Below are 27,500 nucleotides of genomic sequence, written 5' to 3'. Positions count from 1 at the left end.
AGATAGATTTATGTATTTAAATCAAATTTGATAATCCCACTTTTAAGTTTTCTGAGATGATGGTTCAATCCTTACTAACGGCAATTCTATTATACAGCTTCTAGATTTTGATTTGAAGCCTTGCTTTATATCGATCAAAATTTGAATGACAATCTATAAAGAATTTGTAAAAACAAATTTTCTTTTGACGAATGTCCTGATCTATATTGTACCATCTTTATCATTGAAATGGCGAAATCAATACTCTGAATATTTTTTGCCACGTGTTTTAAGTTTTTTGTTTAATTAAATATTGTTTTACCACTTTCGAGCATAATAGCTAAACGCGCTTTTTGTTAATTCGTTTAAATGACTGATTAAAAGGAAATTAGTTAATGCAGATACAATGAAATCCATTAATTGACCTGCCGACTTTAAAAGTAGATGACGTCGACAAACTCTGTGTCACTTTAACTTGAAAACGGATTAAATCAATTCATTCTCTCGTTTCGTTTGTTAAATAGGATAATTTGTGCAACTTTTACAGAATAAAAACAAGATTTTTTTTTCCCCTGGTATTTCAATATTGTCTAAACTGAACCTTTTAGACAAAACTTACCATTTTCTGATAACTTTGTTTTTTAATGCGGTATTGTAGAATATTTGAAGTAACAGTATTTTTTTTTTTTTACAACCTGCCCCAGCGTAGTATAGCATAAGCACCCCCCAACCTCCCCCATGTTAAGAACGGCTTTCGAGGTTGGGGGAATGCCGTTCTAAACATAGGAGGTTGGAGTGTTTATAATATGCTAGGGCACGTTGTAAAAATTTACCGAAGAAACTTTGCAATATTTATTTGCACAAAATGTAAAAATACATTTTGAATACAGATCCATCCAAATAATGAGTCTTTGGTCTCATCTCCTCGATATCCAGTAATTCAGCCAACTCTTTTTATCATAAAGGTCTATAATTGGTAAATAACAATTTAGCGTAGAACTGATGAAATCCTAAGTTAAATTTTGGAAATGCTTTTTTAATGCTAAAAATTATTACTAGTCGCGAAAATTAAATTTTTATAAAATTTAATCAGATTTATATTTGTCAACACTTAAGTTTATCTTACATGATAAAAATTTTAGAAAATTTTGCATGGTGACTTTTGCAGTTTACAGAATATATGCTATTTGTTCGGATTTTCAAGTTAATTTTTTATTTTATCTTTTACTTAGTTAGGTGATGCTATTTTAGTATGATTCATAAACGGCAGAAGTACTCAAAACTTAATATTTTTTTTAATTTAATCGAGCTTTCTTTGGATTTACTTAAATTTTTTAAAAAATATCTTAATTGTATTATTTCTAAAAACCTACTTTTGTTTTCCAGATGAGGTCCGTACTGGTACATACAGACAACTTTTCCACCCTGAGCAGCTGATCACTGGCAAAGAAGATGCTGCCAACAACTATGCCAGGGGTCACTACACAATTGGCAAGGAAATTGTGGATCTGGTCTTGGATAGAATCCGAAAACTCGCTGAACAATGTACTGGACTGCAAGGTTTCCTTATTTTCCACAGTTTTGGTGGTGGCACTGGCTCCGGTTTCACATCTCTCCTCATGGAACAACTTCATCGCAAAAAAATCCAAACTTGAATTCTCCATCTATCCCGCTCCCCAAGTGGCCACAGCTCTTGTTAAACCCTACAACTCTATCCTTACTACACACACGACACTCGAACATTCCAGCTGTGCTTTCATGGTTGAAAACAAAGCCATCTATGATATTTGCCGCAGAAATTTGGACATCGAAGTCTGTCATACACCAACCTGAATTGCCTCATTGCACAGGTTGTAAGTTCCATCATTGCCTTCTGTTCATTTTGACAGATCTCTTAATGTTGATTTGACAGTTCCAGACTAACTTGGTTCCCTACGCTTGCATCCATTTCCTGCTAGCCACATATTCTCCAATTATCTTGGTGGAGAAGGCCTACCACAAACAGCTGACTGTGGTTGAAGCGATTAGATGGTCAAGTGCGATCCCCACCATGGCAAAAAAACATGGCCTGTTGCATGTTGTACTATGGAGACGTTGTCCCGAAAGATGTCAATGTGGCAATTGCAGCCATCAAGACAAAATGCAACATCCAGTTTGTTGACTGGTGCCCCACTGGCTTCAAAGTTGGCATCTATTACCAACCTCCTACAGTCGTCCCGAGGGGTGACTTGGCCACATTTCAACATGCCATCTACATGTTGAGAAACACGATGGCCATTGCTGAAGTGTGGGCAAGGTTGGATCATAAGTTTGATCTGATGTATGCAAAACATGCGTTCGTCCATTTAGTGAGGCAGATTATCTCAATACTCCATAAGAATCTTTCACTTAGTGATACAAGCACCAAAATTGGCACAAATGACGTTCAGAACATAGATTTTAAGAAAATGATGTTAACCATCAGAAAATTCAAGATGGCCGCCAGTTTTCAAGATGGCTGCAGAAACAAACCTGACAAATTTCAATTTTTGAAGAGGAACTCCGATTAACACAATTTCTTTATGGTCCAAAAATGAAATGAATGTATTCTCATATAATTAAGCCAATTATGCCTTGAAAATTTCAATATGGCCACCATTTTTCAAAACAGCGGCTCATAGATTACTGTGTGTAGTGATGTTTTCAACTATAACCTTACCTGTTTCTATGCTCTGTGACAAGTCTGTGGTGAAAAAGTTCACTGCCAATTATTTGTTACACTAATGTAGCTTAATATTAAAGCTTTTGGCTTAAGAGTGATGTTAGGGCACACTGGTGACATCACTGCTGTGAAACTCAGCATGGGGTTCAGCGGTGGCTTGTGTACTAACTTTAGACAATAGTATCTATAAGTGTCCCAAATGCTATCTAATTAGCCCCTTACGCATCTCAACTAGAATTGTAGTTAGTTGTAGTGTAGTTGTTAGATAGCCGTGCCTGAATTGACAGGGTGTGCTAGGATGGGAGAGCTGAACCAAGGGTAACAGGGCTTTAGTTACCCGGAAGGTGTACAGATCACATGGGATCTAAACGGCATTGGATGAACGATCGGATCAGGTGTAGGGCAACAGATGCCTGAGCCTAGTTGTATCTAATACGTCAATGTGCTTTGATGTTTTGTACAGTTAGGCGGTAAAAGGATAGCGCCTCGGCCTTCAACTGTATATGCAAAATGTCTGCAAAGAACTCATTGATTAGCAGAGTGAAAACTGATTGGGGGAAATGTTACCTCAGACAGACACAAGAGAGAAGTTGAAGTCTGCTCCTACACGATATGAATGTAGTTCTGATGGCTATTCTATGTTAACCACAAACATACCACAATTTCAGGCAATCAACCTGTTACCAATAAAAGTAGACCCATCCTAGGTAGATGATGGGGGTGGCATTAAGGACACATTGAGACGAAACAGTGCAAAGTACCATCAAATATGTCGTCTAATGTTCAACAACAGCAAGCTTGAATGTGCAACTAAAAGAGCGTCTGAGATTCAGAACAGTCCTGATGAAACTCGCACAAAAATGTGAAGACCTAGTATGCAGATGGAACAGTGTTTCCTTTGTGAAAAGGAGGAACCAACATAAGAGCTGCGGCAAGCCATGACGCTGCAACTGAATGAGAGGCTCAACGAATGTACCCATAACCTCAATATTGGTAGACTACTGGCTCTCTTGAGTGGTGGAGACATGGTGGCCCTAGAACTGAAATACCATTGCTCTTGCTTGACTGCTCTGTATAACAGAAAGCGAGCACACATTGCCCAATGAACAAAGAAATACTCAAGTCATCCCAAGAAAAGGATTTTATTCTTTTGATATTCTTGGAACTCCCGACCTATGTCATTGAGAAAAAATACAGCACCGATGTGCCAGCCACATTCCAACTTGCTGAACTGGTTAGTCTATACAAGGAGCAACTTGAGCAGTTTGGGACAGACATACCTAATGTGAACTCGACCAGGCTGAAAGAAGGGCTGCTGTCGGAGATATCTGGACTTATAGCCTTCAAGAAAGGTTGAGATGTACTGTAATGTTATGACCCTTTAGGCTGTGATCATCTGTTAACTGTGGCAAGCGGGGTCAAGGGTCAAAACATTATTATTATTGTTATTGTATTCTTATTAATTGATTTGAGCGATGGATGGTCGCTGGATCAGTTATTATGATTAGAAGAATAAACAATTAAACTGGGGAATAAATGATTGATGTGTGAATCGCAAAAAGAATGCAAAAATAGAAAATAGATGTAAACATTCTTTTGGATTTGGATAAATAAATAACTAGATGGAAACATTAGGTTGGTCCGAGACACGTAAATAAGTGATGTAAGAGAACACGTGATGTAGTTAGTTTTGGAGAGATTGAGGGAGTTGAGGATTAACCACCAGAGCGGACAGACGTCTAGACAGGGGTGGACCGACAGCTAGGAGCGGGCTGTATGAACAGAAAATGTAGACTAACTGCAGATCCTGTGAAAACCAATTAAGACAACTGTAATAAATTTATATTATAAAAATATAAAGAGTTGTTTTAATGGTTTCACAAATAAGAACAGTTGTCTCAATTATATGGTGCTGATCGCTTCGTGGTTCATCACGGAGCAGCAGGAAATTAAAAGAACTCTTTAAGAAAAAGGTATGAAGCATATATTCTTCTTCTTATATATGAACTGTAAAAATATCCCGTGTGTTATGTCTGATACAACATGACTCGGTTTACACATCAATATCATGTCCCCTGGCTAAACAACATACATACGATTTATACGTTTATTATCTGCCTGTTAAAAGAACAATATCTTACATCCACTAGATAACACATGACACGTTTTAATATATCATCTCCTCCAATATAAACCAATATACAACAGTACTCCTAGCATTTGACAGAGACATTGGCTCAGTGTTGTCAGAAGCATCTTTCTACACTGATGCAATCATCCTTGCCAAAGCTGCTAAGATACTGCGCAGGCACATGGTGGAACACAAGTGTAAGTTTGAAGGCTGTCCGTATGAGAATTCAGTGTACGATTCCTTGCCCTTACCTTTGCTTCAATTCATCTGTATGATTAAGCATGGGACGGATATCAAGTCACAGCTCAGATTAGGAGCAACTACAACTGACCTGGCAATGGCTCAACTCCTTCAATACAACTGCTTTGCCAAGTACAAATAAGGTGCTACCACACAAAAGCATTCTAGAGATTGAGAGACTCCACTTCCAGTCTGGTCCTGGATATGACCTTAAACTATATCCAGTGGTGAGGCCCTAGCTTGCGGGCTTTGGGGAGTGTGGAGCCACCCTTTAATTACCATTGCTCCCAGGTCCACTCTGACCCAGAGTGGCAGTACCTGTTAGGGTCCCAACTATGGGTTAAATAGAAACCGACTTGAAAACAACAAATATATTCTATTAAAAAATTTTTCTTCAAAATCTTTGGATTCGGCATTAAATAACCCGAAAAGGGTTGATATGCCGTAAAACAAAAACAACCAACCAACCACTTCCATTCTACATCGGGATATCTGTTCATGCTAAGACCAGAAAAAGACATTTTGTGGAAATGTTGCATGACCATGGTCTTAGTATCCCATATGATCGAGTGCTTGACATATTAGCCCAGCTGGAAGATGCAGTTGTAAGTAGATATGTTAAGGAAGGTGTGGTTTGTCCCCTCAAGTTGAGTAAAAGTCTCTTGTGTACGAGTGCGATGGGATGGACAATATAGATCACAATCCATCATCTGCCACTTCGACATCGTCATTCCATGGTAACTAGCATCTCAAGCTTTCAGCCTACAACACCAGCTGACCAAGGAGAAGTTTCTATCAAGTGCAGCAATGTGAAGAAAATCTCAGAACTTCCTGACTCCTACACAAATGGTCACCCTGCTTGGTATGTGGGTGAAGGTATGGAAGAGGGTGAGTTTTCCAAAGCCCAAGAAGATTTGGTTGCGTTGGAGAAAGATTATGAAGAAGTTGGAATCGATTCTGTTGAGGCAGAGGATGAAGATGATTCTGTTGAGGCAGAAGATGAAGAGGAATGTGAAGAATATTAATATGTAAAACATTAATAGATTGCAGCCATCAAGACGAAACGCAGCATCCAGTTCGTTGACTGGTGCCCCACTGGCTTCAAGGTTGGCATCAATTACCAACCCCCCACAGTCGTCCCGGGGGGTGACTTGGCCAAAGTTCAACGTGCCGTCTGCATGTTGAGCAACACAACAGCCATTGCTGAAGCATGGGCAAGGTTGGATCATAAGTTTGATCTGATGTATGCGAAACGTGCGTTCGTCCATTGGTACGTGGGTGAAGGTATGGAGGAGGGTGAGTTTTCCGAAGCCCGAGAAGATTTGGCTGCGTTGGAGAAAGATTATGAAGAAGTTGGAATCGATTCTGTTGAGGCAGAGGATGAAGAGGAAGGTGAAGAATATTAAGATGTAGAATATTAATAGATGTAAAAAAAAATTTTTTAAAATGAACATCTTTCTTCTGTTTTCTTAACATTTCTGAACAGGGAAAGGCTAATAAAAAGAACTTTAATTTTTTTTGTATTAAATAAAATATTAATTGTTTATATTTCTTTGTTTTTATTTTTATTATCTACTGGAAAGCAAACTGCTTTTATTCCAGTTATAAAATGCTTATCCAGTTTTTGCCACGTAATTAAAAACTTTTCACAAAGTAAAACTTAACGTATTGAATTTAAGACAATTCACCAAAATTACTTTTTAAATATACCTCATCCTCCATTTTCTTGTTTATATTAAGATTAAGGCATTTAATTTGAATTTAAAGTATGTCATATCAGCTATAACTTGTTTATCAAATTTTTGGATGTATCCTCTTTAAATCTTAGTTAGCAGTTTTTAATATGGAAGTAAGACTTGATAAGTGTCAGACTTTATTATATAAAGCAGTTTTTGTAATACAAAATTATTTTTAAACACTTATAGCAAAACCGACTTTGGCGTTAGATTTGACGGGTGTTAACTGATATTGCACATATTTTAGGTTATTTCAAATTCTTTTTTAAAATTTGAGTACGCTTTGCATTTTTTAGTAATCTGATGTTCCTTGGTCAATTGTACCTTTTGTGTAGTTATTGTTCACAATCTTTTAAATGAAAGTTTTAGTATTTTGTGTTGCAATGTTTAGCTTATGAAACAGAATGTTTTTGTCAAAAGCAGATGTTACATTTTAACCTAAATACCAATTGAGCATTTAAGAGAAATTTTATCTGATTAATATTAAATTATCTACTTCAGTTTCTCCCATATTGATTCTTTGATTTTAATATGATCAAAGAGAAAAATAAATCTACTTGTTTAAACGGATTACACTTGCAACCTTCATATAAAATATTCCCCTTGCCCATCTTTAAAATATGTGCGAGCCAAATTATCATCTTTTAGTTATATCTTAAATATGTTATCTGGGTAATAATTTCGCTTTATCTTTAATTTTTTTACCTGCTCTTGCGGCAACTATCAAGTTAAATTGTCTTCATCCAATTTTACTGCTGAACTTAGTCATTTTTTTTATATCTCATTCACTGTGCACTCACGGGGACCATGCATGCTTCACTTGTTTTATTTAGGAATCCAAATTTTTTTTTTTTTTACAATATATCTTTCTTTAGATAATCATAACACCAGACATTCACTTAAGGTAAATCCAAAGGTTTATTTACAAAGGGTACAATATGAGAGTCTTTTTTTTTTTTTTTTTTTTTTTACAAGGTAGTCACCACTTATCAAGGCCCGAAAGCCACTCAGGGATAAGGGTTATTGTAAGTACAGTACGTTAGTGTGGAGATTTAATAAAGTGTCTACTTAAGGGGGCGGTTCATCAGGAATTTGTTTACATTGGACTTGAAGATATCCAGGTTGTAGTCAGGTGGGAAGCAGGCAGACGGAACAGAGTTCCACAGGCGTGCAGTTCTAAGAAAGAAGCTTTATTCATGGAATCTACGTTTTGATTTAGGCATAGATAAAGAGTGGGGAAAGTTTTTGACAGTGGATTCAGCTAGACGGGTGCTTTTCGTAAAAGATTGGCGAGGGGGGGGGACCAGAGATTCGAGTTCAGACGAGCACCTACCATGGAAATAACGATAAAACAAAGATAGGCTTGCAACGTCTCTTCTGTGGGAGAGAGGTTGCAGGGAAGAGAAAAGGGCATCCCCCACTAAGCCACGAAGTCTATTTTGTACTCCAGCAAGGCAGGATAGGCTGTTTTTAGCAGTTTTTAGCGAGTCTGTCTCATTCGGTGTCTTCCAAACTCTCTAATCCTGGAGGAGTATATCTACAATGTTTATCTTATTGTCCAGAGAGATGCTAGGTCATTCCATTATAACATTTTAGTATAGGAAAATGACTTTTATTTGGCTGATTTTACAAAAAAAATGTATCTACTTAATGTTGATGTGGAAGTTAAACATTTGATTTAAAGAATATGCTTATAAAAAAAAATGCTATGATTATGCTTATATAAAAAAAAAAAAAACTAATGCAAATGCTATGATTGCCAGTTTCAACATGAGTCAGATGCTTTAACTTGGTGGATTCCCAGCTGTTTTTCCTGTCATCTTTCTATACCTTTTATGAAATCTAAAACCACATTCATTTTGCCTTTAAGGTAAGTTGTACACAATTTGAAGTGTATCCTTCTTTTAAACTTCAATTCAAACTAATTTCTATTCAATAGTTTAAAAACGTCACAATCAATTCTAAGACTCCAAAAACATATATGCATAAATCGATAAATTTAATCCATTTAAAATAGGCTGAACGATGAAGGGGAAACTTTAAAAAGTGTTAGAAAATTATCAAATTATACTTTATAACATACGGTGGTATTTCAGTAGTGATGAAAGTTATCAATTTATAAGTTGCATGTGGAAATATAATAAGATAAAAAAAAAAAAAAGACTACATACTAAATGTTCCTTGAAAATTGACTGCTGTGGAGAGGGAGTGAATTGCACCCAAATAAACCATAAGGTATCATTGTAACGACAGGTACTTGATTGCTCATCGGTGAGAACATCGCATACGCGATCTGTCGTTGATGAGAATATAGCATGCGGTAGTATTTCGCTAGTGATGATAATTATCAATTTATAAAGTTACCTATAAAAATATTAAGTAAAAAGATGAAAAAGACAACCTCCTAAGTGTTTCTTGGAAACTGACTGGTAAAACGACTGCTGTGGAGAAGTCACAGCCATCTCTTGATCAAAAGATAAAGATTAAAGATAAATTTTTAGCATTTGCAACCAATAGTTGCTAAATCTGCAATTAAAGAAAATAGAGTTGTCAATTTAAAGTTTTCAAATTGTTTCCTTCATAATAAGATAATTAATGTTTCTATGCAAGTTAATTGGTAGAAACGCTGTTATTTGTGAAAAAAAGCTATATAATTGTTACTTTGTAATATTTGCTACATATATGCATATTTTCTTCTTACATTTTATTAATAAAGGGCGTTTTTTCAGAGGTACTGAACTTTACATTATAATACATCACAGTGAAATATTTTTATCATACAAATTTTTTTTTTATACAAATATGAGGTTTATTATAAAAATAATTTTTTGGCATTTGCAAATAATAGTTACTAAATCTGCAATTAAAGAAAATAGAGTTGTCAATTTAAAGTTTATTTGCCTTAAAAAAACAAAACAAAAAAAACACCTGTACATATTTTATTGCCTATCCTTGTAACATAGTATGGACAGCTATATGCAAATACCAAGCCGGGAGTGTAATAATGTCACGGTAAGAAAAAAAAAGACTATAAAAAGCAGAAAGAGCATGTTAGAGTGCATGATCATGTTAGAGACGTGGATGACATTCAAGAGCACTTCGAGAAGACAATCACGTGAGAGAAGTCACAGCCATAACAAGAAGTCACACATGGCGGGAGAATGGGAAATAAATGTTATAGTATAACAAAAAAGCGAGTTGAAGTTTTTTTTTTCTATTCTTTGTCAGCTTTGCGACTGAGGTTACAACGTGTTGGGTAACGTTACACACTGTCTTTCCACTAACCCTATTTCCAATGCCATTGTTCTGATAAACCTATTTCCTCTTTTTTTTCATGTTATACTTTGATCTTTTTCCTTTTTTCTTCCTAAAACTCTGGGGTGGGGCGATACCGATAGTATCACACCACAATTAATGACTTAGAATTTTAAGAAGCATATATATGTCACCATTCAATAAAACACTGCGATAGTAAACACAAAATTATGCTTCATCAATCCATGAATCATTATTCTAATTTAGATGATTAAAAAAAACACCCAAGTTTTGTGTCACAAATTTATTTTTGTTTTTATGATCCTCTTAAAAGATTAAAACATCTTAATCCGTAATCTAATTGGTCCCTTTCATTCGACCCTAATGTTGCAATCGATCAAAGCAGCTTATGACCCCTGACAGCATTTTCTAAGGGGAGGCTAATTTAATCTTCTCTCTATCATAAAAGACATTGATTGTTAAGCCATTTTCAATCTACAAATCATCTTTTTATCACTGCTTGTTAATCCATTATTCTGTTAATCGGTTATTCTGTAAGTTTATTATTCCCTTGGTCTGCTTATTCCTTAGTCTCTTATTCCGTAATTCTTTTTCTTCATGAATCTGCTATTTTATTAGTCTTTTAGTTCATTATTCTGTTATTCCAATATTCCATTATTCTGTTAGTCGGTGCTTCTTTACTATTAGTCACAATTTTGCATTTCAGCTAAGAATACTTTCATGCTGAAATCCTCACCAAAAATTTAAAGAAAATGATTGAGCAGAAGATCGCATAGAACTTTATATTAAAAATAAAGGTGCTTAATCAGATTGGCACATATACCGGCCATTAAAAGTAAAGACAAATACAGAAAAGTCCATATGATATGTGTGTCAGTCATGGAATGAAGATGAAATATTACAAAAATCATATAATTTGATCAAGTAGTTTTTTTCTTTATTCAAGAAAATCAAATTTTATTTCATGTCAATGTGGGTGAAAAAGCAACATCCATGAAAGAATCAAGGGCAGACAACCGACTTTCACTTAATTTTTTTTTTTTTTTTTTTTTGGTGCTTATTCAAATTGGCACTTATGGCAGCAATTAAAAGTAAAGAAAATACAGAAAAGTCTGCATACTGTACGTACTTGTTACAGAATGAAAATGGTATATTCCAAAAATCACGCAATTAATCAAGTAGTTTTGTTTTTTTTATTCAAGAAAAACAAATTTTACAGTTAAGCTAGTTGTAATGTTTTTGTCGGTCATGACTAAATTTGCTGAAATAAAAAGGGAGACAACTCAAGTCGACATGTCAACGTGAAAAATAAGCTTTACCGTCAATGCAGTTTAGTAGTAAAATCCCTAAAAATTGTAAAGTTTGATTTTCTTAGTTTTAAATAAAACTACTTGATAGATTTATGTGATTTTTGGAATATGACATCCTTCTTCAGTAACGAGTACATACATCATATAGAATTTTTTGTATTCTTTTTACTTTTAATTGCCGCTATAAGCGCCAAAATAAACATCGGTCATATTTTTTTGACCCACCACTGACAAGAGCAGAAGTAGTGCAACTTACTGTAAAGCAGAGGAGATATGTCATTCTTTCATTTAAGCAAGTAAAAATGAACGATGTAATACAATAAAAACCATTCAGGGTGTCCAAAAAGTAACTGAAGGGTTTTGAACTTAAATAGATTCTTTATTTTTTAATGATATCTTTCTGTAATTTTAATACAATCTAAGACTTGGAAAACTTTTTTAAAAAATGCAAAATTTAAACAATCTTTATTCATGAAAAATAATGTCTTTTAAATGTTGCCCATTTTGAGCTTCACATATTTGTGCTCTTTCCAAACATGACAGACTGCAGAATCTCTGGATTACAATTTAACACCCTTATTACGTTTCGCAAGCTGGCATACCTTGAAACGTCAAACCCAAATCCTGCAAAATTTGAAGGAAAACATCAGGAACGAACTAAGGTAGTTAAATCATAATCCAGAGATTCTGCAATCTGTCATGAATAATATTTAGGAAAGAGTACAAATATGCGAAGCTGAAAATGGGCAACATTTAAAAGACACCTAAAATATAAATCTCACCTGTCTGTATAAATGTATGTATGTATGTATGTATGTATGTATGTATGTATGTATGTATGTCTGCCCAAAACTTTCGACAGAGGCGACGGATTTCCATGAGATCGTCATCATTTTGAAGCTAGACTCTTCGGCCAACAAATATCGAAAAATTAGCCAAAAACATTAATTCCTTCACCCTCAACTAAGCACTTTTCTATAAGGAGGAGTCGCTTTTTTCACCAATATTTTCAAAAGTCATCCCCTCTTTTCGACTTTCTAGCCTTAATTTAAACCTACATCACTTCTGGTTTCGCGATAGGTGCAACAGCAAACACGTCACGCTTCTTTTTTCCACTTTTCACATTCTTTTCTTCCTTCGCTGTACGGGTTCGAGCCTGCCTGCTTACTACAACTTTTATTTTCTTTTGCTCAACACACACCTTCAAACACCCGTGCAACGCCGGGCACCCAGGCTAGTTTTTTATAAATAAAGATTGCTTGAATCTTTCATTTTTTAAAAAATTTCCCAATTTCTTAGTCAGATTGTGTTAAAACTACACGAAGATGATATCAAAAATATAGAATCTATTTAAGTCCAAAATCCTTCAGTGACTTTTTAATTGGTTTGCCCGGCGTTGCCCGGGTGTTGTGAAGTGTGTGTTGAGCAAAAAAAAAAAACAAAAGTGGTAATAGATAGGCAGGCTCGAACTCATACCGCGAAGGAGGAAAAGAAGGTGAAAAAAGCATGACGTCTTTGCCATCACCAAATTGGAAGTGGCGAAGGTTTAAATTAAGGTTAGTCAATCAAAAAGAGGGGATGACGTTCAAAAATATTGGCGGAAAAAGCAACCCATCCTTTTAGAAAAGTAGTACATTAGCCGACTCACAAGAATAATTTCAACATGGACGTTCTCTAAGTTAGTTTTTATTATTTTTATCGAAATCGTTTGAAACAATGTAGCTGAAAACACTATCAATAATTCCCCCCACTCTTTATCTGTGCCTAAACCTAAATGTAGATTCCATGAACAAAGCTTCTTTCTTAGAACTGCACGCCTGTGGAATTGTCTTCCGTTTTTCTGCTTTCTAGCTGACTAAAATATGGTTGCTTCAAGTCCAACATAAACAAGTTCTTGAATTCTTAAATTAACAAATTTACCGAATTTCCATTACTAACGATTACTATATTGTCCAATTGACTACTATACACTCTTAACCCTTATCCTCAAGTGGTCTCTGGGCCTTGATAAGTGGTTATGCCTATGTAAAAAAAAAAAAAATGAGCATGTGGGAAAATATCAGCAGCAGCGAAGGATGGCTGGCTGCGAAGAGATTAGAAGCAGTAGCCAAAAAGCATATGCAAATTAAGAAGTGTGCGCAAGAAGAAAAAGGGGAAAAAAGGAGTTAGAAATGCACCATGTGTTCCGGGAGAAACAAAATCAATGTCAAAGAAAATGGAAGTGTAAAGTTGAAAGCGAGAAATGACTGGCGTGGGTTCGGAGAAGATATGTGCGCGTCAAAGAAAATAAACGGGTAAAGTCGAGGACGAGAATGGGCCGGCTGTGCCCAGCATGTGGTCCTCAGAAAGAGAAACGTGTGCCAGGCTAAAAGGGACAGTTGGCAGTGAGGGATGGTGCCAAACATAACGGTAATAAAAACGTTTTGCTAAAAAAGAAAAAATGGCAACCCAGATTTTTTTTTATTTATTTCCATTTTTATTTTTAGGAATTACTAAACTAAAGAGTAACAGTTACGTTACAATAGGAACTATCCGTTTTACAGAGATACCATTTTCAGACGCCCTTTTGGCTTATTTGAGAATTTATTTTTCCATTAAAAAAGTAGAAATATTCACTGGTTTTGTGTTGCATCACATTTAGAATTATTCCCTACCACTCTCCCTCGACCCAGGACTGCACCGTAATAAACAAAGTCTCTGGCAGCATAGACATAGCACTCTCCCTCGACACTAGCGCACAAGTACATGGATTTGGCGACTTTAATGTTAACCACAAAAACTGGCTTGGATTCTCTACTTACATAGCACAACAGCACAACACGTAGCTTCACTATATCTCACTCCCTATCACAAATGGTTATGTTTCCAACCCATTTCCTTGACCAGCAAGAACAACACGCATCACTTCTAGATCTGTTTCTGACCACAGTTCCTGAGGATTGTATAACAAATGCTGACAGCCCACTCAGGAACGCTGATCATGCAGTGATAATGGTCGAAATCGCCCTAAACTCTAGACCTAAAACTGAAGAGCCAGTGCTCAAAACAACGAGATATTATAAAAAGGCTGACTAGGAAGCCATCAAAGATCTTATCAGAAATCCTCATGGGGAAATATTTTTTCTCTTCTTGTTGAACAGTGCGCAAATGAGACCACTGAATGGTTCAAAACGGCAAATGTTCGCATGCGGAAATTGTATAGCAAGCCCCACTCTCCCCAATGGTTTACTTCTACTTGCACAACTGCCATTGCTCAAAGGTAGCATGCATACCACAGATTTAACTGACATAAGTCCAGTTCAAACAGACAGAAGTATATAGAAGCTAGAAGTAACGTTAAGAAGGAAATAGTGACAGGTAAGAGAGAATTTACTGAAACCACTAAAAAATGCATCGAAGCACAAAAATTAGGAATGCGTGACTTCTGGAAAATCTACAACAGTGTAGTAAATAATGGGCAATCAACAATTCCTCCACTAACCAACAATCACGAGGTTGTTTGCTCAGCAACCGACAAGGCTAATATGCTTGCCAGTCGGTTTACCTCAAACTCCACACTGGACCCTTCCAACCACCTCTTCCCTGACTTTCCTTTGTGGACAGATGCCACGCTAGACGATCTAAAAATCACCCCTGCTCAGACGCATGCTAAACATTGACACCTCAAAAGCATGTGGACCCGATCTCATCCCAGCTGCATTATTAAAAAAGTGCTCAGCCGAAGTAGTTCCAGTTCTCTCCAAACTCTACAACAAATGCCTTAATGAATCTTGCTTTCCGGGCTGTTGGAAAACTGCTTCTGTGGTACCAGTATTCAAGAATTCTGGCAAAAGAACTGACCCATCAAATTATCGCCCCATTAGCCTCCTCCCACTTTTCGCTAAAATATTTGAGACCATAATTAACCATGCTCTAGTCCATCACCTTACAGATGCTAAACTTCTGACTGACAAACAATATGGATTTAGACAAGCCCGTTCCACAGCAGACATCCTCACCGTAATCTCTGAATGCATATACCATTCACTGGACAAAGCGGGGGAGGGCAGAGTGGTAGCTCTAGATATATCTAAGGATTTTGACAGGGTATGGCATGAGGGTCTTCTCAGGAAAATTAGATCATACAGTATCACTTGTAGAATACTTAACATAATTAAATCCTTCTTAAATAAGAGAAACATCCAGGTTGTCCTCGACGGTCGTATATCTAAACAATATGATATAAATGCGGGAGTGCCTCAGGGGTCTATCCTTGGACCGCTATTCTTCCTAATATTCATTAATGACCTCCCCGACAAAATTGCCTCTGAGATGGGTATATATGCTGATGACACCACACTCTATAACAGGCATGACAGAAAAACAAATGAACACATATCTAAAGAAATGGCAAAAACACAAGAGGATGACCTCCAATCTGTAGTGGAATGGGGACAAAAATGGATGGTTACATTCAATGCTGCCAAGACTAAACTGGTTTCCTTCAATAATTACAAGAAACCTTTTCTGCCACCAATAGCAATGGCCAAAGACTCTTTATCTGAGAGTACCACTTTCAAACTGCTTGGCCTAACGTTCACAGGAAACATGAGTTGGAACAATTACATTGAAAGCATTGCCATGGCCGCTGCGAAGAAGGTAGGCTTTCTCTACTGTGCTTGAAAACTACTAACACCCAAAAGTATCCTGTACCTCTATAAGGCCACCACTCGCCCATATATGGAGTATTGCTGTCACATTTGGGCTGGTGCATCTGCTACTAGTCTCTCGCTCCTAGACAAGGTTCAAAAGAAAGTCGCCAATCTGATAGGCCTTGAACTGGCATCTAAGCTTCAGCCTCTGTCCCATCGACGAAATGTTGCATCCCTCTGCCTGTTCTACAAGTAATTTAATGGGGAATGCTCTGGCAAACTGCAGACACTTGTGCCCCCATGATGTAGACACCCTCGACAAACCCGACAGGCAGCTAAATCACACCCCCACACAGTAGAGATCCCTAGATGTAAAAGATCTTTCTACTCCAGTAGTTTCTTCTCCAGAACCACTAGACTCTGGAATTCCATTCCAGGTCCATGCTTCCCCAACTGTACTGACATGCAAAAGTTCAAGTGTAACGTGAACCGACATCTTGCTGCCCAAATCCCAACATAGTACCCCAGTAGTTGTTGCCCCTGATAGTAGCCCCCTACACCAAAGTGGGAATGTGCCTTGTTTGGGGTGAAAATGTAAAAAAAAAAAAAAAAAAAAAAAATAGTGAATAGTGATAATAAAGAGTTGACCCTGGAACCCTGCGGTGGTGAAGAATCGAGTATGTTAGCTAGTTTAGCTATGCAGTTTGCATAATTAAACCAAATAGATACAAATGAAATATTTGATGGATAACGGAACGTTTGTAACAATAATAATCGAGAAACAATTTAACATTTGAAACAAATGTAATGTTAAGTAACAACAAGTTGGGTTTTTGGTCAAAAATCAAATATGTAACAAATAAATGTTATCAAAGGCAAGATAAGTTACTCCTCTACCGATTTGCAACAGTTTTTAGTGGTTTTACTTACTTTAAAACATGAAATCTGTCGAAAACCATACAGTGTTTATTGATATATTTGAAAAAGAAAAATGGCGGCGTGCTCACCGTTGAATACGGTAAGTCTAGGAAAACGAGTTAAAAATAAAAAAATATACAAAATACTGTTAGAAACCCATCGAATATATGTCCGCCTATGCTACAGTAACATATATTGAATGAGTTTCTAACAGTATTTTATATAATTATTTAGTTTGAACTCATTTTTCCAAACTTACCATATTCAATAGCGAGCATGCCGCCATTTTTCTTTTTCAAACATATCGATAAGCACTGTAAGATTTTCGACAGATTCCATGTTTTAAAGTGAGTAAAACCACTAAAAACTTTTGCAGATCGGTAGAGGAGTAACTTATCTTGCCTTTGATAACATTTATTTGTAATATATTTGTTTTTGTTTTTTTTTTTGACAATTTTTTCGTAACACAAATCCGATAAGTTAAATGTTTGGAGCAAATGGAAAATAAACAATGGTGTCGAGACGGGAGAGTAACGTGTAATAAAAACTTTTGTATTGAAAAAGAAAAAATGCGGACCCAGATTTTATTTATTTATTTATTTCCAGTTTTATTGTTAGGAATTACTAAAGTAAAGAGTAACGGCCATGTTACAACAAGGCATGAAACCACTTGATGTAAGGAGCCAGCAAGAACGAAAGCAAAGACAGGAGATGCCTATTGAACTTGGTCTTGAAAAGAACAGAGCTGTACGTAGAAGGAAAACATTGAGCAGGAAGAAAGTTCCATAACGTCGCAGTTCTTGGGAAGAAGCTACTGGAATAGGAAGCTGGGGTTATACATAGATTCGAAAAAGTTGTCAAAAAACAAATATATAACAAGTAAATGTTATCAAAGGCAAAATAAGTTACTTTTCTACCTAGCTGGATACGTTTTTAGTGTTTTTATTCAATGTAACATGTTTATTCAGCTCGAAAAACATAGAATCTCTCTTGGATACAGTAAGTTTAGGAAGAGGAGTTAAAAAAAATATATATACAAAATACTGTTAAAAACCCACCGAATATATGTCAGCTTATTTCACGGTAACATATATTGAGTGAGTTTTTAACCGTATTTTGTCTAGTTTTGTTTTTATTATTTATAACGCCTTTTCCCAAACTTACCGTGTCAAAGAGAGATTCGGGTGCCATTTAAAATTTTCCAATACATCGGTAAACATTGTATGTTTTTCGAGCTGAATAAACGTTACATTGAATAAAAACACTAAAAACATATCCAGTTTGGTAGAAAAGTAACTTATCTTGGTTTTGATAACATTTATTTGTTATATTTTTGTTTTTTGACAACTTTTTCGAATCTATGTAATACAAACCCGGAAGTTGTATTACAATGAGGTCTGGTATTAAAACAACGAATTGATGGAGACCAATAGACCAAAGAGTCAAACGAGCTGAAACAAAGGAAGCAGAGAAATAGATCAGACAATTCTGAGAAACACATGCCATAATATTTGTGGAAAAGACTGAGATTAGCAACATCACATTTGTGTGTGTGTGTGTGTGTGAGAGAGAGAGAGAGAGAGAGAGAGACAGACAGGTTGCAGTGAAGAAGAAAGTGTGGGGCTAGAAACCTACCCAATGTTACCGTGACATTTGTTGGGTAAGTTTCTACTACCATTTTGTTTTATTTCTTATTTTAAAGTGATTATCGAGTCTTCAAAGACATTGCGTCCATCTTTTATTGTTCTTCGGCAGCGTCCAAAATTACTCGTTTTACATAAAATAAAAATACTAAAAACTTATCCAGTTAGGTAGAAAAGTAACTTATCTTGCCTTTGATAACATTTATTTGTTATATATTTGTTTTTTGTCAACTTTTTCGAATCTATGTGTATAGTAAAACAAACCCAAAATGTCATATTAAAAAAATTAAAGTGTTTTTTTTTTTAACTAAAATCAATTTTTATAAATAAAAAGAGACTGTCTTGTATCGCCATCTTGAAAAAAAAAAGGCAGATAACTACACAATAATTTAAACTTTCGAAACCAGCCTTGTAATCCTAACGATTTCACATTAATCACTTAAAAATGATTTTCTTTATAAAAAAAAACACTACTTAACCAATTTACGTGATTGTTTGAAAATGGCATTTTTGTTTCGTCACAGGTAAGTACATTACGCAGATTTTTCTGCTTTTTTTTTTTTTAAAATTATTATGGAGGTTGCACCGATAAATATGTAAGTGACAATAACACGCAATTTTTTTCAGAGGTTTCGTAAAAAAAAAGAAAAAAAAAATCCCGCCTTTTCTATCATACTAAAAATATAGGCCCGATCTCAATGTGTTACTTAAAGGTCAATAAATTCACCGCGCAACACTTGACTGACCTCAACAGCAGCTAAGCTTAAACAAATTCGTTCAATGAGATGTCATCATTTCAAGCGCCAAAAAAATATAACCGTTTTTTTTTTTTTTTGCTTTTTTTTTTTATAACTGACCTTTCTTAACAAAGGCCTGGTTGGTTTGCGTTTCCAAAGAACGAAAACAGGTGAATCAGAAAAAGGCGACTTGAAGCCCGCAGCAAACACTGTCATATAAAACAAAAACGCATTATTGCATAAAATAATAAATAAATAAATGATTATTGTTTCAGTTTCTCTTTAGTATATAAATAAATATATTACTTGATGAAATATTTATTGATTTTTTAGAAACATTATTAAAATATTTGTTTATCTGACACTGTTTGCTGCTGAATTCGAGTCGCCTGTTCTTCTGGTCCATCCAAAAACAAAATGGATAAATTTTACAAAATAGTAAATATAAAATTTATTTTAAAAAAAAATTTAAAAAAAAAACCGGGTTTGTTTTACAATACACATTGGTACGAAAAAGTGGTAAAAAAACAAACGAACAAATATATAAAAATAGATACGAGCAAGCTGAATAGATGCTCAAAATGTATAAACACATTTTGGTATTATTATACAAACACCGTGACAGCGTTAGGGTTAGGGTTAGGGTTTAGGGTTAGGGTTTAGGGTTAGGGTTTAGGGTTAGGGTTAATTCGCTGTCACGGTGTTTGTATAAATTTACCAACATTTTAACCCCTGCATTTACTTGAAAAATCACCAAAAATCAGGAAATTAACCAATTTTAATGAAATTTTCAGTATTTATAAAATAATGATCACGGAATATAATGAACCCACTACTTTTATTTAAATCTTAGTGGAAATTTATTATTTTGTTTAAACAAAAAAATACCTTTATTAAAGTTATGGTTTTCTGTAGTAAAAAAAAAAAAAGACGAAAGAATTTATTTTTACTTTTTTTATGAAAATTAAGCATCATAAATTATACCACTTTTTAAAAAATTATTTAATTTTTACAGGAACATTACGAAAAAAGCCCCTGAAGTCCGTATTAATAAATTCGATATAACTTGAAGAAGAATGAATTTCTCGAACTACCGATATTATCATTGGAAGCACTGCTTCAGTGAAGCAGTGTTTGTATTACTGTACACATAGATTCGAAAAAGTTGTCAAAAAAACAAATATTTAACAAATAAATGTTATCAAAGGCAAGATAAGTTACTTTTCTATCAAACTGGATGTATTTTTTGTGTTTTTATTCAATGTAACGTGTTTATTCAGCTCGAAAAGCATACAGTGCTTAACGATGTATTGGAAAATTCAAAATGGCACCCGATTCTCTCTTTAACACGGTAAGTTTGGGAAAAGGTGTTATTAATAATAAACTAGACAAAATACTATTAAAAAAACACCGAATATATGTCAATGTCAGCCTATACCACGGTAACATATATTGAGCGAATTTCTAACAGTATTTTGTCTAGTTTATTATTTATAACACCTTTTCCCGAACTTTTCCTTTTACTATCACTGACCAATCAGAGAGCTTTATATTAAAATAATTTTATAAAATTCTTCCAGTTTGGGCTCACTCCTTCAAAGTCAACCAGTCCATTTATAAAAATGCCTAAAACTAAAGAGTTGTCAATAGACATTCGTCAAAAAATCATTGATAAGCACAAAGAAGGGAAAGGGTATTGAATAATATCAAAGGAACTGTATCTACCATTTAGCACAGTTGGAAACGTTTTTAGGGTTTAGATGCTTTTAGGGCACAACCTAATAGATAATTCAATACAAGCTTCTGAAATGACGAACGCAACAACTTCATAAAATGTAACACGAAAAAAAGTTTATTAAGGAGAATGTGCTCCAGGTGATATGTTCCTGGTCAAAAGCTGGACTCCGGCAACCTGGTGCTATCACGGTAGTTATTCCAGTGGAATCGTCAATACCGGTTGAAATAACACTGAGGTGGAGAGAGCGAAGAAAAAGGGTCCGTTCCGTTTGGTGTCTCTCTCAGTAAAGAAGAGTTCTTATTCTTCAAACCGGATGCTGGCCGAATTCTTTAGGGGGTAGAAAGGATCGATGCGCCGTACCCCTGATTGGTCAGTATGTGGCCAACTAGCACAGGGGAGAGGCATTGATTCATAAAAGAAAAACAGTCCCATTTATTTCTGCTACACATTATTAGAAAGTTTAAAAACCCTGGTGAAGCTGTTGCAAATCTTCCAAGATGTGGTCAGCCAAGGAAATTAAATGAAAAAAATCAAGGTGGGTAAGCAGAAAGGTACAAAAACCCTTTTTCTTACACGTGGTGAAATTCAAACCGACCTCAGAGAAGCTGGGATTAATATGAGCAAGGATACAATCAGTAGAGTTCTAAATCGTGCAGGTTTTGTATCAAGATCCCCAAGAAAAGTTCCATTATTGAAGCTTAAACATGTCAGACCACGTTTGAATTATGTTAAAACATACGGGGAACAATCCCAAGAATTTTGGAACAAGGTAATCTGGTCAGACGAAACGAAAATTGAAATCTTTGGAAGAAACACAGCAACACATGTATGGCATAAAAATGGCACCACCTATAACAAAAAGAATACCATTCCTACGGTAAAGTTTGGTGGTAGTTCGATTATAGTATGGGGGTATTTTTCATCTGAAGGTACTGGTGAACTAGAAATCATCAATGGTAGAATGAATGTACAGGGAGATTTTGGAGAAAAACCTCCAGAAATCTGCTGATTTGTGGGGTCATAATAGTAATTTCGTGTTTCAGCAGGACAATGATCCTAAGCATACTGCCAAACTAACCAAAGAATGGCTTAGAAACAACGGAATTGACGTTCTTATTTGGCCCAGTCAGTCTCCAGACCTCAACCCAATTGAAAATTTGTGGAAAATATTGAAGATCAATGTTCACAAGAGGAATCCACAAAATATTCAACAACTAGAACAGTTCTGCAAAGAAGAATGGTGCAAAATACATGCATATCTTTGCAAAAAACATGTGTGCAACTATAGAAAGCGATTGAAAGCTGTTGAACACAATAAAGACTATGCAACCAAATATTAAATCAATGTATCCAATACTTTTGCGTTAGTTGAGTTATATTTTTCCTTAAATATAAACTTTCTAAACTTTAATTTTGTAATTACTACCCCAAATATTAGTTAGAATAGTAATAGAAATATACTGATCAAATTTTTTTTATTAAAGTTATGAAGAAATATGTAATGTATCCAATACTTTTGCATGGCACTATATATATATGTATATATATATATATATATATATATATATATATATATACACGAGGTGCCTTCCATAATTTTCAGACATTTTTATTTAAAATTGTCGTAGACTCTTGAAAATTCAGTATGTTATTGCTATATATCTTATGAGATGACTGACTAGTTTTTATGATTTCAAGTTCAAATGATCAGCTACAGTAGGAATTGGAATACACCCTATCAAAGCCTGATTGTCACAACTGGTGAATTTCAAAAATGCAGTCTGGTCATAAGCACACTCTATATGCAATAAAATTGTTTTAAACTTGGAAAAAATGCCACAGAAACGTATGGAATGCTTCGGACTGTTTCTGGAGCAACTTGCATGAATCGAGCATCAGTTTTTGAGTGGCATAAGAGATTCAAGGAAGGCAGGGAGTCTGTGAGGGGTGATGAGAGGTGTGGGAGGAGTAAGGAAGTCGGACACTAGAGTTGATTGGCCAAATAAAGAATTTCATGGATAAGGACCGTCATGTGTCTATAGAGACAATTAGTGCACAGTTTGATGTCAGTGCAGGAACTGTACACACTATTATTTATGAGGAACTGAAGATGCGGAAGATGTTGGAAAGATACAAGTGCATTGCAGTCGGAGGAAAACTTTGAAGGGAACTAGAGTTTCATGTGTGTACTATTAATAAAAGTGCCTATACGAAAAAAGTCTGGAAAAGGCATATATATATATATATATATATATATATAAACGACTATATATTTTTTCTGTCTGTCGGCCGTTCTTTAATTGGTCTTAAGCCGGTTAAAATTCTTTTAAGAGGTCAAAAATGGGTCAAAATTGAAAAAATCTTTAAACATTTTGTACATTCATCTTGGATAATTTTTAATTTTTCATCAGTTTATATGTGTGCCATGTTGGTACAGTGGTAATGTTACCAGCTTTGAATGTTACAGTTTCGATTCTAGATGATGGCACCTAAATACTTTTTTTTTTTTTGAATCACGACTATAATAATATATACGAAATGTGGACAAATTAAAATATCATATTTAAATGTATGTTACGCCCGGGCAAAGCCAGGTGCCCCATCCCGCTAGTATATATATATATATATATATATATATATATATACTAGCGGGGTGGTACCTCGAGGTTCTTTTTTATTTTAGTCAAATAGTCTGTAGTGAACTACTACTATGATGCTGCTACGGTATGCTTCCCTTATTTCTCTCTTTCTCCCTACTCTTCTACTTTTCCCTTCCTTACTTCTCTCAATGTCACCAGAGGTTTCAGCCAATCAGAATAGACGACTGTGTTGGAGGGAGATACAAAGGAGCAATCTGTCTCAGACATGCGGAAACGATAGAAGCATCAACATGTGGTAGACCAGTTTCCCTGGGTAAAGACTTTTATCAAAGAAATGTACCATCCTCTTTGTACCCTATATCTTGGAAACCTTTATAAAACATCATCAATCCTAAAGTCTCGTCGCACTTAATTATAACCAACGTTTTCTTTGCCACAACCGTTCTTTTTCAGCACTCTTGTTCTCTCTCTAATGTCGGAGGTGCCCCAAAAGGGGGACTGACCGAAATGATGACCCTTTTTCAAACGTCGTTAAAATTTATGGTAACCGTCATAAGTCTTGTGTCTATTTTTTTCTCCCTGCATCGATCTTCCCCCAAATTCTAATGACTCCACTTATCTTTTTTAAAACTGTAATGAAATTTTGTACCCCCCAAAAAAACTTTTATATATACATACATATATATATATATATATATATATATATATATATATATATATATATATATATATATAAATAATTATTTTTTTACTATTCTCACAGAGACAGTTATTAAGGACAAGAATAGAAGGGATATACGAAATATGACGCAAAAAAGGTAGGCATAGATATTAATTGAAAGACACGGAAGAAGAAGAAAGAGAAAGAGAAGACAAAGAAAAGCTAAGAATAATCAATAGAAGAAGAAGAAAAGAGTTTTGCATAGTCTTTGAAGCTTTAAAGTAAATGTCTGTGACAATATAAATTCGTCATAATACATTCTAACAATTAAAAAGAAAAAGTGAATCACCGCCACATAATATCTTTACAAACAGCTTTTCTGTAGGAAGCTTTCCACTTAAAGGATTATGAGTTACTTTTGAAAATCAACTTAAGTGTTTTTAGCTGAACTGTTGCGCGGCCAACGGCTCAAAAGAGATTAACTAAAATTGATTCTAGTTTCAGCAACTTGCATAAGCTGTTTTTACGTCTACCAATTCAATTATCCTCAAATGATACTGTCATATTGTGCTTGAATGAGAGACTTTGCTTCTCTCAAGGAGGAGAGGGGAAAAGTTGATAATGTAGTCTGTATATTTTTCTCTTAGACACTCCTGCTAAACACTTATGTGAGAGGAAAGACGATGAGAAACAATCATTTTAACTTAAAATATACATTATATTTACGTTAATTGTCTATCTTTTTCGTCTCAAGAACTTGCCTCTGACTGTCTTTATAATCTACTAATGATTTAGAAAACAGTAGAATTCGCTCTCCAGAGTGACAAAGAATAGTGAGATGTGGCAAAAAATAAATAACTAAATAAAAATGAATAAATAAATAAAATAAAATAAATAAAAGACTAGATTCGCTCTTTGGTTCTTTCTGTGAGATGAGGAAAACGTGTTTTCAGGGGACTTCTTTCCTCCTCCTATGGGAAGGGCGTGATGAGAGGAAAACTAGTCATGCAATGGTCGCATGTAATTCCCTGAATATAAAGTAAATAAGAAATAAAACCAGATAAACTGTAAACGAAAATGTTGTTTTTATATACTTGGTGTCAATAGATATGTGAGAGAAACAGATTTAATATATAGTCTGTTTCTTTATTGCTAACATGTATGCTGCCACTGCTACAAGTGTTACTGTACCTCTCCTCTCAAGGTTGGTCTAATGTCTTATAAGTCACAGCCAAATAAATTATGTGAATATTCAAATAAATGCCTTATGTCTTTCATGTTTGTCAAAGCAATCCTCCATGACTGAGGCAGCTATTCGATAAGCGTTTTCAGGGGTTAATTATTGCTGGAATTAAAGTTGGACACAACAACACAAAGGAAAAAGTAAGAATTTGATGAAATAACCTTTTATCGAGCTGTTTTCAGTGCCTTCTTCTTTTTCTGCTAGTTGCAAGGGAGGTGTTCCAGCTACTGATCTGTTGAGGACTAGGACATATATATATATCCTAATCCCATTACAAAAGAAAATAATGAAACGAATGGAATGAAGGAAACAAAAACTCAATTGCTGGATAGAATAAACGTGTCGTTTATTTACTGTTGAAGAATGAATGTTTTAGGTATAACACGTGTTCATGTCCGCGCGGGTGTAACCATCATTTGTTGCGGGACTGGTAGTATAGAAAGAAAAGGAAATGTGTGTTCATCTCACGTTCGGGTCACTATCATTTGTTCGCGTGCGGGAAGAGAAGTGAGTAATGTAGTGGAACGAGAAATGGCCGTTCGGCACGTAGAAAGAGAAAGCGAGAGAGTGAGAATGTCAATCCAGTTCATGGAGAGAGAAAGCATATAAAGTGTACGTACTGTTTGTTAGCTTTTTGCCCCAAATGGTAGCAAGTGGCGTGCGCGCACCTGTCGAAAAGGCACACTGTCGGTTCATAGACCGCCCAGCCTAGGAGCTGGTCTGAAAAGAAAGAAGCTGCTTATTGCTCTTGCTTTTATAGGTGTTTCCGGTAGTCTTTTGCGCATGTGTGGATTTCCTTTGAAGGGAAAGTGACGTTGCTCATGTGTGCGTACGTGTGCGCGTATGTGAGTACATGTGTGTACGTTAGCGTGTGTGTGTATACACGTGAATGTGAGTGTATACACGCGAACATGAATATATGTACGTGTGTGTACGTGCGCGCATATTTTGTGTGTGCGTATGTATATGACAAGTAATATAGCTTGAGATGTGAACGCGTGTTTTTGTGTGAGACTAGAAAAGGCTCGCACAGATCTTTCTATGGGATAGAAGGGAAAGCAGTTCTCTAAAGACACGTTTTCATCATCTCACAGATAGAACCAAAGAGAAAGTCTACTTTTCTCATTTTATCATCGATATTAATTTATTATCAATATTAAGTTATTCACTACACGTGGTGTTTGCATCACAAACTTGAAAACAATTAATCCTTCTTTTATCCCATCTCTTTTCTAGCCATGTGACAACACATCTATTTTCAGTGCATGACGGAGTTAAGATGACCTTGAATGAACTTGCTGACCAGATGACACTAGCCACCTGTGCATGTGTCAATGTTGGACCACAAATCTAAATCACAAGATGAATACTAGCAAATTCTTACTTATTATTAAGGAGAGACACAGACTGCCTATATTCACTGCTAATACAATCCACACCAAACATCATAGATGAAGAGACAATTCCATGACATGTCAGGTATTTTTCTGTTTTGAAGATTCATTTGCTATGTTACAAAATTTTTTTATTATTATCCTTTTCTGTTAAGATAAAAAAATTGTCCTGAGTATGCCATAAAATTTAATCTGGTTGTGATGTTGCATTTCGACCTTGAACACTTAGTGTCAAGGAGAGCCAAGTATGGTGCATCATCACCATAGACTATAATGCTGGATAGAGCTAAGTTCACATTCTAACTGGACAATTTCTGTTCAGATGACTAGTCTTGTTGCACCGATATCAGCATTGATGGGTGGTCTGCTTCCTCTGTGTGCAGTTTCGCACAAAATGTTTAGGTGACAGTAGCTCAGTGGTTAATGATACAAACTGATGATCTGCTTGTCCCAAGTTCTAATCCAGTTCATTCTACAAAAATTACTTTCACTTAAAATGTTGGCAACCTTCCAATGGTCCCTCCCGTAAGTATCTGATGTCTTTCTAGAAATAATTCTGAAT

General features: G+C 35.4%; 2 protein-coding genes, 1 long non-coding RNA gene and 1 pseudogene across 3 annotated transcripts in view; 3 read left to right on the top strand and 1 right to left on the bottom strand.

The window, feature by feature from the left end:
- The window catches only part of LOC145255799 (uncharacterized), a 208,110-nt gene that overhangs the window by 3,681 nt on the left and 176,929 nt on the right, over window positions 1-27,500 (bottom strand). The gene's annotated exons all lie outside the window — the stretch shown is intronic.
- Window positions 1,341-2,543, top strand: LOC145255496 (tubulin alpha-1C chain pseudogene; annotated as a pseudogene).
- On the top strand, window positions 6,112-6,595 carry LOC145255798 (tubulin alpha chain). Its single transcript, XM_080114483.1, has one exon. It carries the CDS (start codon window positions 6,230-6,232, stop codon window positions 6,455-6,457), a length of 228 nt encoding a protein of 75 aa, XP_079970609.1. The 5' UTR covers window positions 6,112-6,229; the 3' UTR covers window positions 6,458-6,595.
- The window catches only part of LOC145255796 (tubulin alpha-1B chain-like), a 40,037-nt gene continuing 39,348 nt past the window's right edge, over window positions 26,812-27,500 (top strand). The window contains exon 1 of the mRNA XM_080114480.1: window positions 26,812-27,023. The gene's annotated coding sequence lies outside the window, so the exon portion shown is untranslated. The remainder of the gene's footprint in view (window positions 27,024-27,500) is intronic.

This window comes from Euprymna scolopes, chromosome 31, assembly GCF_053919585.1.
Source record: "Euprymna scolopes isolate OS-2025 chromosome 31, ASM5391958v1, whole genome shotgun sequence".
Classification (NCBI taxonomy): domain Eukaryota; kingdom Metazoa; phylum Mollusca; class Cephalopoda; order Sepiida; family Sepiolidae; genus Euprymna; species Euprymna scolopes.
Note: the sequence above shows the minus strand (reverse complement) of the source record. Positions and strands in the feature narration are given on the sequence as shown.